Source organism: Neovison vison, chromosome 2, assembly GCF_020171115.1.
Source record: "Neovison vison isolate M4711 chromosome 2, ASM_NN_V1, whole genome shotgun sequence".
Taxonomy (NCBI): domain Eukaryota; kingdom Metazoa; phylum Chordata; class Mammalia; order Carnivora; family Mustelidae; genus Neogale; species Neogale vison.
The window spans coordinates 742,634-757,587 of record NC_058092.1 but is presented as its reverse complement, the minus strand read 5'-3'; the positions used below and the strand labels follow the sequence as shown (position 1 = coordinate 757,587).

General features: G+C 51.1%; 1 protein-coding gene across 3 annotated transcripts in view; it reads left to right on the top strand.

Annotated features, from left to right (window-relative positions):
* The window catches only part of GNB1 (G protein subunit beta 1), an 89,917-nt gene that overhangs the window by 64,059 nt on the left and 10,904 nt on the right, over positions 1-14,954 (top strand). For all 3 annotated transcript variants that reach the window (XM_044236951.1, XM_044236948.1, XM_044236949.1), the window contains exons 3-6: positions 2,396-2,434; positions 4,087-4,193; positions 9,527-9,590; positions 10,523-10,685. In XM_044236951.1, the coding sequence (XP_044092886.1) occupies positions 2,396-2,434; positions 4,087-4,193; positions 9,527-9,590; positions 10,523-10,685 (373 nt within the window). The remainder of the gene's footprint in view (positions 1-2,395; positions 2,435-4,086; positions 4,194-9,526; positions 9,591-10,522; positions 10,686-14,954) is intronic.

The window sequence follows — 14,954 nt, the reverse complement described above, 5'->3', positions numbered from 1 at the left end:
AGGACTGGATCCTGGTTCCCAGGACCCTGAGTTCATGACCTGAGCTGAAGGCAGACCCTTAACCAACTGAGTCACCCAAGACCCACCAAAAATAAAATCTTTTAAAAATAAAAATTTAGGGGCGCCTGGGTGGCTCAGTGTGTTAAGCCGCTGCCTTCGGCTCGGGTCATGATCTCAGGGTCCTGGGATCGAGTCCCGCATCGGGCTCTCTGCTCAGCGGGGAGCCTGCTTCCCTCTCTGTCTCTCTGCCTGCCTCTCTGCCTGCTTGTGATCTGTCTCTGTCAAATAAGTAAATAAAATAAAACAAAATGGCTTTTCCCTCTGTTTACCAGTAGTGTCACCACGTCTCTTGTACGATACAGTGTGGAAGTCCAGGTTGATCTTTGTACACTAAACATGGTGAAGTCGCTTGAGTCCCGTAGGTTATTTTTTCCACTTACAAAATTCTCATTACTCTTTTCCCCCCCCAAATGAAGATTTTTATTTATTTATTTATTTGTCAGAGAAAGAGAGAGAGAAAGAGCGAGAGCACAAGCAGGGGGAGTGGCGGGTAGAGGGAGAAGCAGGCTCCTGCCGAGCAAGGAGCCCGATGCGGGTCTCCATCCCGCATGAGCTGAGCCAAAGGCAGACACTTAACCGACTGAGCCACCAGGCCCCTCATCACTATTCTTTTTTATAACTAAAGGCCATGTATAACATCAGTAAGAGTGATACTCAGAACTACACGTTGAACTCCATAGTTGACAGGTAGAATCCCTGTTTAAAGACCTGTACTCTGGACCGTCCCTCGGCTTGCTCCTTACCCCAGATTTAGGTGCTGGCATAGAAATGCTTGATGACATGATTTTTGGTGTTTTAATTATTTAATCCATTAAGTAGAATTAATTAAGTAGAGTGACTTCTCATAGGATAAAGCTGAATCTGAAATCTAGATCTTTGGCACCTTTATAACAATGTCTTCGAGTATGTTTCCATGTTCTCAGTTGATAAATATTCCCTCCAGCTCCATGAAGTAACTCAGAGTGAGGCAGTTTGCCCTTAAAGAATGGTGTCCTGGGGGGCGCCTGGGTGGCTCAGTGGGTTAAAGCTTCTGCCTTCAGCTTGGGTCATGATCCTGGGGTCCTGGGATCGAGCCCCACATGGAGCTCTCTGCTCAGCGGGGAGCCTGCGTCCCTCTCTTTCTGCCTGCCTCTCTGCCTACTTGCGATTTCTGTCAAATAAATAAATCTTCCCAAAAAAAAAAAAGTGTCCTGGCATACCTGCGCCCCCCCCGCCACCCCCTTGAAGGTGCGGGTATGTATAAATGCTGTCCTGTGGCCAGCTGTCATTTCGAAAGCAGATAATCAGATGACTGCATAATGGAAACATTTTTCTTACTAGAAATTTGTCATCATTTCCTTTGAAATTACTCTTGTACTCAAATTTTTGCCCCTTTCAAGCTCTTGTCTCATTTTCCTTCACAATATATGGCTATTTTCTATATTTCCTAGGAAGTTTGATCACTTAGGAACAATAAAAACATCTTAGGTAGGGGTGCCTGGGTAGTTTCTGCCTTTGGCTCAGGTCATGATCTCAGGGTCCTGGGATCGAGCCCCGCATCGGGTTCTCTGCTCAGCAGGGAGCCTGCTTCCTTCCCTCTCTCTCTGCTGCCTCTCTGCCTGCTTGTCATCTCTCTGTCTGTCAAATTAGTAAAATAAAAAAAAAATAATAAATTTTAAAAAACCATCTTAGGTAGCCTTAAATTTCCCTTCATAGTTCTTACGTGCTGCTTCACAAGGTCATTTTGTAGGCGAGAGAGCAGGTAGCACGCGCAGCCCGTCTTACTGGACTGGGTCGCCTCACTGCAGACCCTTTCCTCATAGAGCTCAGCCTCGGGTATCGTTTGGCTTCAAAGCACAGCCCTTCGCTAACATGACCTGGAGGGAAGGTTCTTCAGGCTGGACATCCAGTGCTTTCTGGGTGTCTTTCTCCGGGCCCCAGGGCTCCTGGGCTGGTGGAAAGACCGCGAGGCACGCGTGCAGGCCTGTGGGAAAGTACAGGAGCCTGGGCGGGCAGGCGAGGGGGCAGCGCCCGCCTTTGGGTTTCTGCGGTGCCACCTGGCTTCCGGGGTGGCCTTCCCAGCACAGCCTCCGTTTCTGGGGCCCGGGGCGCGGTGCTGGTTGTCCCGGGCGCGGGCTCCGCCGCTGCTCAGTTCAGTAGAGCCCGGAACACCGAGGCAGGGCCCGCGGCCCTACACGGCGTCGGAGGAGCGGACGGGGAGCCGGAGCCGTGCTCCTCCTAATGCCGCTGCGTCCGTCCGTCCGTCCGTCCGCCCGTCGAAGCGCTCGGAAGCCCGGACCGGGGGTGGAGGGCGCGCGAGACGCTGCTGACTCCGCTTTGTCGCTCTTCTCCCCAGGACGCTAGGAAAGCCTGTGCGGATGCGACTCTGTCTCAGGTAAGAGCCCCGTGCCCGGGCCCTGCTCGGGGCCGCCGGCGCCTGGCCTGAGAGCGAGCGCTGCCCCGGCCGCGACTCCCCGGCCAGGGCTACGCGCCGCTCGAAGCTTCTTCTCTGAAGGCGCGGGAGGCCGCGCTTCCTCGGGGCGGGTGAACCAGCGTCTCCCGGGCCCTGCGAACGTCCGGGCGGGCGGACCCTCCGGCGCGGCCGTAAATGACGAGCCGGCCGCGCTGTCCCCGGAACTGCTGCTTGGACGAGGACACGCGCGCTCCGGGCAGCCCCGTCCGCCGCTTCCAGACGGTCCCTGCGAGCGGACGACGGCGTGACCCGGGGCGGGCTCCCGCGGCGCAGGGCCCCGTGGCCGTGGCCGTCCCCCAGACGCCTTCACGGTGTGTTAGCGGCGTGGCCGGCCTCCGACGTGCAGGGCCACGGGGTGTGGATCCGCTGACGGGACATGTCCAGGGCGGGCAGGTCCGAGGGGCACGAAGTTTGTGAGCCCCTCCAGGAGTTAGGAAGGAGGGTGGGGCATGGCGGGGGGGGGGTCCGGGGGGGGGGCTTGTGCCCTGGGCCACCGGTGGCAGTGCTGGGGGCAGAGGGCGGCCAGTGGTGGTTGCACGGACGTAGGAATGTGCCCAACGCCACGGGACTGTTCACCTTAAAAGGCTGAGTTTCCCCTCAATAAGAATAAAGTTTTTTCCAAAGAATTAAATAGAAATGTGAAAGAAAAATTATATTCATACTTCTCCTGAGGATGATTCAAGGTTTTACCTTGTCCCGCTGCTTTAGGGGATGCGCTTTCGTTGGGGTTAAACAGTAAGTTAAAGAGAAACTTCTACTGCATAGAGTTCCTAAATTTGAGTTCTCAGATATATTTCAAATACTTTGGGACTGTACGTTTTTTAAACCCATCGTTGAGGCTCCTGGCTGGCTCAGTCGACAGAACATGCAGTTCCTGATCTCAGGGTTGTAAGTTCGAGCCCTGTGGGGATTTTAGTAGAGATTACTTAAAAATAAAATCTTTAAGAAAAAAACCCCATAAAACCTTATTGTGATATACTTAGTTCAGCTGTCAACACGGAATCGTTAATGTCCGTTTTTCACATGCTGGAGTGAATCTGCACATCCAGTTCTATGCCATAAGCAACAACGTTTCTAGTCGCTGCTGACCGTTGTCCAGATCATTGCCCAGCCTGGTCACAGTGGACAGTGTGTGAGCCGCCGGCCTGTGTTCAGTGTGACGGGGCCTGACGGGACTGTAATCCGGAAGGAGAGCAAGCCTATGAGGACTGAGGGACAGGAGGAGCTGGGCCTGGATGAGCAGCTGGGGGGAGCGGGAGGGACCCCCGGGGAGGTCAGCGCACCTGTGGCCCAGCGCCGTGTGTGCACGCTCTGGGGAGAGGGGTTGGGGGAGCAGGTATTGAAAAGCAGGTAGCGACAGACTCATACAGACGGTGAAAGAGAGGTAGGAGCCGCAGCCGCAGCCGCAGTGGAGAGCCGCCGGTGACTGGCAGCAGCGGGTGGGCGTAGCACCGTGGGTGAGCGGCACAGCCAGAACAAGGGTGGGGAGGCTGCCGGGGAGGGTGAGGGAGGAGGTCTCTGGGGAGGTCATTCCACGATAGACTGTTAATTTGCCGTAACTTTTATTTTTTAAGATCACAAACAACATCGACCCAGTGGGAAGAATCCAGATGCGCACCAGGAGAACGCTGAGGGGGCACTTGGCCAAAATTTATGCCATGCATTGGGGCACGGATTCCAGGTATGTGGGAGCGGGAGCAGAACACAGTGTTTGAGACGCTCAAGGGTTGTTCTGTTTTTCTGAGGAAAAATCCCCTGAACTCGTCTGCTGTTACTTGTAAAGACAGCGAGGCCAGTGCACGTTCCCTGTGCACACGTCCGCTCACCTGGGCCTGTGGTACTGTCGCTGCCGCGGTGCCCTTCTCACGTTTGTGTGAGCTGTGACCCCCGCCCCTGACCTTGGCTCTCCCAGCTCCACTGTTCTGTGCCTGTGTGACCTGGGGGAGGTCATACAACTTCCCTGGTGCCAGGGCTCCTTGCCTTTGCGGCCTGTTCCACATGACTCCTTGGCCCCTACCTTCTTGTGGTTTCAGCGTCCTGGCTCAGGGATCATACACCTGTAAACCTGCCATGTGGGGAAGATTAAGTGTGTTCAGCCTTACAGCAGCGACTAAAACACCCTAAGTGCTGTGCACAGATTTGCTGCTGATTTTCTTGGAGCCCACAGGAGACGTGGGGAAGTGCGTGTCTTAGCTGCTGCCCTGCCTCCCTTTAATCTATCATCCCAACAGGAAAGTGCCCCTCGGGCACTCGTTTATTTTACTTTAACTCCTTCCCCTTGTTTGGACTTTCCACTCTGGGTGGCTCATCTCCATCGCATCCTGGGTCCGTCCTTCCCCTCCCCTCTCCTGCAGCGTCACTAGAGTGAAATCTGTTGGACTGTGTCTTTTAGAGGCTGCTGGAGAGTTTGTCTCTTCTATCTTTGCCACCTGAATCACTGAACCGCATGCTTGCGACTTGGAGGCTACAGCACGCTCTCCCAGACACCTGATGCGTGATTCTCAAAGAGCCTTTCTTCGAGGAGCATTATTTTGTGTGTCAGAGAGGAATTGCTTGGTTTTCTCTTTGTTCATGAAATTGTCTGCTTCAGAGTGTAAACAGCTACAGAACAAAAGAATCTATCTTTAGTTTGTTCTGCACGCTGTTCCGTACAATTTCAAATGCAAATGAGAGCTAACTTCGATCATTTTAATGACAGCAGTAATCAGAAAGACTAAGAAAGGGGAAAGCAAGAAAAATGCCCTTGCTCATCAGTCCACCTTGGAATTTGTTATCAAAAGTAGACAGTAACCAAATGGTACGTTGCCTCCGGGCTTTTCCTCCATCTGTAGGAACAGCAGTGTCCTTCTGGGCTAGGACACTTGATAGACGCTGCGGCCAGGCTGTGCTCAGAACCTGGCACTCAGGAGTCCAGCACTTGGAGCCTGGTCCTCGGAGCCAGTCGTGGTCGAGGCTCCCCGTAAGCCATTCACTCTCCTGCAACAGCCAGGCTGTAGTTAGGGGAGTTGCAGAGGTGACACATCCCTTTTCCGAAGGGTCCCTGGGAGCACCAGATCACCCTGCAGGCAGCTATGGAATGAGGACCGGAGCCCACGGTGAGGCAGGAGGGTCAAGCTGGACCCCAGACCAGCTTCCCGCAGCCATTGTGTGCAAGCTTTTTGCTCTGCCTGGTTCAGACACACTGTGCTTTGGGAGCCTCAGAGTTAGAAGGAGGAGAAGCAAGGCCTGAGTGAGTAGCACCAAATTCAGGTTCCTGGTCACCCCTTGAAGAAGCAGTGACATGAGAGACCATGTGGGAGGCTGGTGTGGGCGCCGCGTGGTCCTGTTCTGTTTCCTGGGTGGGGCGGTGGGATGTGTTTTATAACTGCCTTTGAAACTGCACCGTTAGGTTGCACAGTGTCCTGTGGGGGCCCTGTTTTATAATCTCAGACAAAAGAAAACAAAAAATCATATTCAGGAGGATCTCTGCTATTCCGAGCCTTTGAGATACTCTCTTTTTCTAGTTAGCCATATTTTCGGAGTAGGTAAATTTTTGTCTTTTTGAAGTCCAGAATATTTGTTCTTCATGATTCAAGGCTAATTCATGACTTCCAGTTATCTTACCGTGTTTGTGCAGCCTGTAGATGTTCTCAAACTGCTGAGCTGATGAGCCGTTTCGTTTTCAGAACTGTAGGAGAGGCCGCAGGGAGAGGTCTGTGCGTCTGTGCGTATCAGTGTGCATGACGTATACATTTACGTTTATCAACAGAAGATGTTCATTTATACTTGACAACATTTGAGGGTCTCTTTCAGTTACAGTGAAACTTTTTCTCCCCTTTCTCAGTTCTTCTGAACTCTTATTATAATTGAGAGTCAAACACAGTTGGCCCGGCTCGGCCTGAGAGCCCTCCCTCCTCCAAGCAAACGAGGGGCCGGAGGCGTTTGGATGCGGGCCTCTCTTCAACCTCTGTCCTCAGCTCCCTGGAGCCTCGCTTCCGGGCTGGCTCTGGCCTCTGTTCTGGGTGGGCGGTGCCTCACAGTAACAGAGCCGGCAGTAGCTGGAAGCTCTAGGGCCCGAGCGAACGCAGTTCTGCAGCAGTTGTCCTGTCGCGGATCAAGAAGTGTCCTCTCTCACCTTCTGGGGGATCATCGGACAGCTTAACGTTTCTCTAGCCCTGGGCGAGTCAGCAAATACTAAGCTCTCTGACCAGGAGACTTTTCTAAGGGTGACCCTCCTGGAGGACGAGCTTCTTTACCTTGGCTTGGATTTTCCATCAAAGCCCATGTAAAGGGCCAACCAGAGCTTGCCCAGCAGACTGAACCTTACTCTGTTATGTGGAAGGAAATAGCTTTATGAGCCTACTAGGTCGGTCTGTTCCCGAACCTGGGTGCAGGGCTTTGCTTTAAGAAACTGCATTGGAAGAGCGATCTGCTTAGACCCACTCTGAGCTTGCTTCTGGGATGAACCTTGTAGTGCGGAAACAGCTGTGATCGTGCCGGACTCGTCGACTCCGTGTGAAGGAAGTTCATGCATCAGAACGTAGAATTTGGTGGAAAATATCACAGTTGACAGAATGTCTTGAACAAGTATTACCTCCAGGTTTCAATCAGTTCGTTAAGTCAAATATGCTCTTGACTGAAATGGTCAAAACCTCGGTGTTTGATTGAAATCTTTAAAATTATGGGGCGCCTGGGTGGCTCAGTGCATTGAAGCCTCTGCCTTCAACTTGGGTCATGATCTCAGGGTCTTGGGATCGAGCCCTGCACCGGGCTGTCTGCTCGGCAGGGAGCCTGCTTCCTCCTCTCTCTGTCTCAGTCTGCCTTTCTACCTACTTGTGATCTTTGTCTGTCAAATAAATATCTGTAAAATAAATAAATTAAATTAAAAATCTGGGGGCTGCCTGGGTGGCTTAGTCATTAAGCGTCTGCTTTCGGCTCAGGTCAGGATCCCAGGGTCCTGGGATGGAGCCCTGCCTTGGACTCCCTGCTTGGTGGGAAGCCTGCTTCTCCTCTCCCCCTCCCCCTGCTTGTGTTCCCTCTCTTACTGTGTCTCTCTCTGTCTAATAAATAAATAAAATCTTTTTTTTTTTTTTTAATAAGAAGTAAAAATAGGGACGCCTGGGTGGCTCAGTTGGTTAAGCAGCTGCCTTCGGCTCAGGTCATGATCCCAGCGTCCTGGGATCGAGTCCCACATCGGGCTCCTTGCTTGGCGGGGAGCCTGCTTCTCCCTCTGCCTCTGCCTGCCTCTCTGTCTGCCTGTGCTCACTCTCTCTCCCTCTCTCTCTGACAAATAAATAAATAAAATCTTTAAAAAAAAAAAAAAAGAAGTAAAAATAAATAAAAAGTCTGTTGGGGCGGTGGCCATGCAGCCCCGTTCCCACATCACCCTGTTTCCAGGTACCTAGAGTGTCCTAGTGCAGAGGGTTAAAGACCCTTGGGGGTTACCTGTCCCCCTTCATTGGGGGGGTTGGGCCCATGGGGAGTCTGGAGACCTGGTCCTTCTCCCCTAGGTCTGACCCCACCACTGTCCTCTCCTGTGGTAGGAGGGGCCTTTGGAAGCAGAGCCCTGCTCACGTGTCCTGGGCACCTGTACAGCATCTGAACTCCCCCTTGGGGGCATTGCTGGAATGCTCTGCTTAAAAAAAGAAAGAAAGAAAAAAATTTAATCTCATTATTTACCCTACTGTGGCATATGTCTGCCCAGCATTATGAATAGAGCCTTCTTGGCATTCCTTGAAAATACCACCTTCTGAGGACAGAGTTCTTAGGGTATCTTATGAGTAGCTGTGATTCCTGGAATTGCTCGGTCCCTTTGCCCATTAGTCATGCTTTCCTTCTGCAGTATCCTGCCTTAATTCTGCAAGTAAAGACAGAGTACCTTTCCCAAATGTAGCAGTTAACCAAAGCAAGGAAATAATCGTGAAGCAAATTTATGACAGTTAACTAGTCTCTTCTGCAGGACAAGACACGATTCTCCTGTAGTTCGTCATCTCTTTGCAAAGCAGGTGGGAGGTTAGGTGCCTCCTGGATGTTTCTCAGAGACCTGAATTCCAGATTTAGCTCAGTCTGGGAAATTTTCATGATTCTTGTTTTATTTTGTTTTTGGTGAGAAATGTCTCATAAATTCGGACTATCTAAAAGCTGGTTATTCTTTACTATCTCCGCTTTCTGCACGTGAAATGGGACACAAGTTGTAGACTAAATATTTTCTGCCACCCTTGGTTCTAAAAGGTCTGTGTGTCTGAAATTTGATTTATAATGAGTAAAAATGAAACAAGCAGTTACAAGAAATCAACCTGTTGGTGCTCCTGGGTGGCTCAGTCAGTTAAGTAACTGCCTTTGGCCCAGGTCATGATCATGGGTCCAGGGATCGAGTCCCACATCGGGCTCTTCTCTCGGCAGTGGGCCTGCCTCTCCCTCTCCCTCTGCCTGGCACTCCCCCTGCTTGTGCGCTCGCTCTTGTGCACTTTCTCTCTCTGTATCAAATAAATAAAAATCTTTAAAAATTTAAAAAAGGGGGGTGCCTGGGTGGCTCAGTGGGTTAAAGCCTCTGTCTTCAGCTCAGGTCATGGTCTCAGGGTCCTGGGATCGAGCCCCGCATCGGGCTCTCTGCTCAGCAGGGAACCTGCTCCCCCCACCCTCTCTCCCCGTCTCTCTGCCTACTTGTGATCTCTGTCTGTCAAATAAATAAATAAAAACTTTAAAAAAAAAAAAAATTTTAAAAAGGGGAAAAATGGAAGTCAACCTGTCTTAGCTCACCAGAGAGTCACTTGGGTGATCTCGTCTGCACTTGAAGGCAGGCAGTCTGGACCCTGAACTATTAGTTAGGGGAGCATTTTCTTTCATGCTTTCAAAGTTGAACTAACAATTAGACCGTTTTAGTTTTTTTATAAATCCGTGTGCTTTGCCTCAAACAAATGTGACGCTGGAGCATGGGTTCGTAGTCACTGGTCTGTCCTCTGGCCCTTCTGTGACTCGGGATTGCTGTGGCGCTGCCGTGGCACTGACCGGTTTTCTTCCGCCCTCTCCCTGCAGGCTTCTAGTCAGTGCCTCACAGGATGGCAAACTGATCATCTGGGATAGCTACACCACGAACAAGGTAAGGACTGCAGAACCCCTCCCTGAGCAACTGGCCCCAGAGGACGTGTGTCCAACCTCTGGCCCACTTGTGTGAAAACACGTCCCGCAGGACAGGGAGGGAGTCGCGGCAAGTTCTGTTCTCAGTGTGATGCCAAATCTCGTGGCAAGCCCATGCTGCTGGGGTCTTCGGCCGTGGCCCGTGGTCTCACTGCAGGGCAGCCAGGAGCTGTGTCCCTCCTTAATGGTTCTGAAAGACCTGCATTCCGGAGTGCGCTCAGTCTGAGAAACTTTATGTTTGATCTAAAAATGTAGGGTTGCCTGGGTGGCTCAGTGGGTTAAAGCCTCTGCCTTCGGCTCAGGTCATGATCTCAGGGTCCTGGGATCGAGCCATGCACCAGGCTCTTAGCTCAGTGGGGAGCCTGCCTACCCTTCTCTCTCTGCCTGCCTCTCTGCCTCCTTGTGATCTCTGTCTGTCAAATAAATAAATAAAATCCTTTTTTTAAAAAAAAAGATCTGGGCACTTGGGTGGTTCAGTCATTGGTGTCTGCCTTTGCGTCAGGTCATGATCCCAAGGTCCTGGGATCAAGCCCCGTATTGGGCTCCCTGCTCTCTCTTAGTGAGAGTGAGAAAGCACAAGACAGAGGGAGGGTCAGAGGGAGAAGCCGACTCCCCGCTGAGCAGGGAGCCTGATGCGGGACTCAGTCCTCGGATGCCAGGATCATGACCTGAGCCAAAGGCAGACGCTTAACCAAACGAGCCACCCAGGCCCCCTGGACTTCTAGTTAGTTCTTCATCTGACTGGCCACGTGTATAAATTATTTTCAAAGTAATCCTGGCTGTTGTTTTGCTGCATCACCTTCTCTGCAATGAAAGTTGAAGACTGGAAATAACCCTAGTGTCTGTGGTTCATGTTTTTGAACTTGAGTGTCTGCCTCATCTGTGTTCTGTCAGGTCCATGCCATCCCTCTGCGCTCCTCATGGGTTATGACCTGTGCATATGCCCCTTCTGGGAACTATGTGGCCTGCGGTGGCCTGGACAACATTTGCTCCATTTACAATCTGAAAACTCGTGAAGGGAATGTACGTGTGAGCCGTGAACTGGCCGGACATACAGGTACGTGCTCGCGCTGGTGACTTCGGGGCTGGGGATGTTTGCCTGCCGTGCGCTCCAGGCTTTGGACGAAGGCTTCTTCTCAGTGATTATCGAATGGGACTGATTGTAGTAATGTCCAGAGACATTCTGACGATGCTCACTGGTAAGAAACCTTGGGGTTGAGGTCTTCGTAGCGTCCTGTTTGCAAGGATCTCGGGGACTTAGGCCGCCACCTTCACACCTCGCGGCCGCCCTTGATCGTTTCATGGTAACGTAGGTCTGTCTGTTGGTTTCCTGTAAGCCGTCTTGAATCTCGAGTGCCTTTCCACGAGGGTTTCCTAATCTGCACACACGTGTGTGACGCACGGAGACGCGCATACGCACACGCGCGGACAGATCAGCGCGGTCCCCTTTAGCCACTTCACAGCCGCTAGCACTCCTGCTGAAGGGACACGGAATCGAGTCCTCTGGGCTGTTCCTGCGAACGCAGCTGGCTTTAAGGGTCGGGTGGCCTGTTACTGTCCGAGCTTAGTTGACCTGTGACGCTTGTCTTCAGAACAGACAGCGTAGCGTTTCCGAAGAAGGAAGCCTCGTCCTCATAGCCTACTTGTGTGACTGCTCAGTTCTCACGGTCACTCCCCGCTGGGCCCACCACGGCACACGCAGCCAGCGCGGTGGCCGTCAGCACAGGGCGTGTGACGCTCCTCTGACTCCAGTGAAGCCTTCGGTTAAATTAACTTCAGCCAAACAAGACTATGTCTGTGGTCCTTTTTTTTTTTAAATTTTTGTGACTTTCTGTTTGCCTGTATTAATGTATAACTGGCGGGAGCGCTCTGTCCGCCTCGGGGCTGCGGTGCAAGTACTTAACGCCTGCGCTCTTCGCTGTGAGTGCCCGTCAGTCCCCTTTGTTTCCTCCATCCCCGTCCAGCCTCCCCTCTGGCAAGCAGCAGAGTTAGACGGGATGGGGGTCCTGTCTTTCATTCACCCCGCCCTGTGTTACCTTCTGCTCTCTGCTTAGCCGGGATTGCTCCCTTCTTAATTTTCTGGCTTCTTAAGGTGGAACCTTAGACCTTTCTTTTTCAGACAGAACCACTTAAAGCTATAAATTTCCCTCTAAACAGGGCTTTACCTCTGTTATCGCTCCGCTTGAAGTATTTTTACTATCCTTTTGATTATTTCTTTGGTTCTTATGTTCCTTACAAGTATGATGTTTAATTTTCAAGTACCTGAAGTTTCCTTGCACAGCTTATTAAGGATTTATAATTAAATTCCGTTATGTTCGGAAAACAAACCCTGTGTCATTTCAGTTCTTTTCTGTTTGTTGGGACTTGTTTTTAGTGGAGCAGAGAGGGTCAGGGTGAGCAGGCCACAGACACTCGAAAACTGGTCTGTTTTGCAGGTGCCGGGCCCTGTTCTCCGTGTGCTTATTCGAGCCAGACTTTTGATCCTGTTCAAGTCTCTCGTGTCTTTCTCTCTGTGAGCTGCTGGGAGCGGAGGTTAAGGGCCCTGACTACGGGCTTTCTCTCTTTAATCTGGCAGTTTTTGCTTTGTGTGTTCTGGGCTCTTAGTCGAAGTACATACATTTATGGGTGTTGTGTCTTCCTGACGAATCGATCCTCTTGTCATGATGTAATGTCCCCTTTTCTCCCAGAACGTTCTTTGTCGTAAGTCTACTTAGCTGATACCCGCAGAGTCGCTCCCAATTTCTTTTGTTTCCACATGTTTTTTTCCGTCTATTTTCTTTCAACTTGGCTGTATCTTTATAAGGGTCCATTATAGACAGCCTCTAGTGGGGTCACGTCTTTTACCCGTTCTAAAGGCTTCTGCCTTTCCGGTGGTCCTGGATCACTCCTGTTTCCTGGAGCAGGTGTCACGCCGCACACATACAGTTGTCCTCGGCTCTGCCACGCCGCTTGCTTTGCTTTCCTGCCTTTTGGGTTAGCGCACTAAGCTGAGTTTGTGGAGTTTATCTGATGGCCGTTTGGTTTCCTCTTTGCATTAATTTTTAGTGGTTTATGTAGGGATTACGACGTACATTCATAATGTTTCACGGTCCACTCAGAGTTCATACTGCATCAGTTCATATAAAATATAAGAGCCTTGCCAGCCATAAAGGCCCATTTAATCCCCTTCATTTTTTTTTTTTTTTTTTAAGAGAGAGAACGCACAAATGGGAGGGCAGAGGAAGAGTGAGAATCTCAAGCAGACTCCACACCCAGCCGGGAGCCTGGCGAGGGCAGGGACCCAGTCTCAGGACTCTGAGGCCCTGACCTGACCTGAGCTGAAATCAGGAGTCAGACGCTCAACGACCGAGCTGCCCAGGCGCTCTCTGCCTTTCGTCCTCCTTTGTCACGTTTCAGAGCTGTCGCTCTATGTGCCCCCATCATCCACAGTTCTGCCTTTCCCTACAAACATTCTTGGCCATTTGAGGAAGCTTGAGTTGCTCTTTTCTTTGACCCCAGTGTTGACTATCTCTAGTGCTCCTCCTGCCTTTCCAAGGGTGTGAGCTTTCTTCTGCGTTCTGTTGAGCTTAATGTGTTCGGTTTGGTTTGTTGTTGTTGTTTTTTAAGATTTTATTTGTTTATTTGACAGAGAGAGACATAGCGAGAAAGGAAATACAGGCAGGGGGAGTGGGAGAGGGAGAAGCAGGCTCCCCACTAAGCAGGGAGCCTGACGCGGGGCTCAGTCCCAGGACCCTGAGGCCATGACCTGAGCCCAAGGCAGATGCTTAACGACGGAGCCACCCAGGCGCCCCAGTATCTTGAATTTGTAAAGCTTTGTTTTTTACTAAATTAGGGACATTTTAGGCCAGTCCTCAAAAATATTTTCTGTTCTGTAGTCCCCTCTCCTTTTGCACTTCAGTGTGTGGGTTTTCGTATGGTCCTGTGGGGTCCTGGGACTCTCTTCTTTTTTTGGCTGGGTCTCCCCCTTCTGCATTCCGTCCTCGAGTTCATGGGACTTCTGTCACCTTCAGTGTTCTGAACACCCAGCAGCCTGATACGTCAGATGTTCTGTTTTCAGATTGTAGAATTTTTGTTTGCTTTTTAAAAAATATCTGTTACTATTTTTCTGCTGAGATTTCCTGTCTTTTTATTTATTTCGTGTATATTTGGTATCCTTCATGGCTCCGAGAGCCGTCCTCAGAACCGTTGTCTGCTGTTTCAACAATGAATCCTCTTGGGGTTGATCTTGGTGGCTCTTTCCTCTTCAGTACGGGTGACACTTCCTATTAGTATGATCAGTAATTTTGAACACCTCCCTGGCCCCGGGGACGTGTCGCGTTGTGGAGGCTGTACTCTTGTGTTCCGCCAACCCGTGCTGCACGCCGTCAGGCAGCCACAGAAACCTTGGCTGTCCTTTCCCCGTTAGCCGGGCCTCACGGAGCCCGCTCTTCGCCCGTGGGGTTCCCGTGTGAGCTCTGGCCCTTTGGCGCGAGGTTGAGGGCTCCTGCTCTGTGGCTTTCCCCTTCTAGGCTTTCTTCTTTCCCTTTCCGACTGTGGTTGTCTGCAGATCTGCCCGCTGCCTAATTGAGAAGGTCGGATAGGGATCTTACCCATGTGGCGTGAGATGGGGACCTGCCACCAAAACACACTCCGTGCCTTTCTTCTTTCCCAAGTGTAGGCTCGCCTCCTTGCGGTCTGCCCTTGCTTCCTGCACCTTTAATATGCTTCTTTATTTGTTTCAAAGATTTTATTTTTAAGCAGTCTGCACACCCACTGTGGGGCTTAAACTCATGACCCTGAGGTTAAGAGCCAGCCAGGCACCCCTGTTTGTTTATATTTGTCCAGAGCTCCTGGTTGTTTTCTGCGGGAAAGTTGCTCCTCTGGGTGGGAACTGCTGCCCCACAGCCGGAGGCCGGGGTGGGCTCTCCGCAGGGTCCTCGTGAGCCGCGTGCCTCTGTCCAGGGAGCACACCTCGTAAACTGCCTTGTTTCTCGCACTGATGAGCTTCCAACACAGAAAAATCAGACGTTCTTATTGTTTATCAGTCCCTGATTTATCCTCAGATTCAGTATATTGACTTCCATTTTTAATTAAGGCTTTAAAGTTTTTAACACTGCACTTGTCAAAAAAAGAAATATATGAGGCTTAGAGGAAATATTTTGCAATTTTTGTTTTCTTCCTACAGCATGAAATTTGACTTCCTGGGAGTTGAGTGGTTCCTTAAAAACATTCGGCCTCTTATGAATATGTATTATTGGGGAGCCTGGGTGGGTTGCTCAGTGGGTTAAGCGTCTGCCTTTGGCTCAGGCCGTGATCCTCAGGGTCCTGGGATCAAGCCCTGCATCGG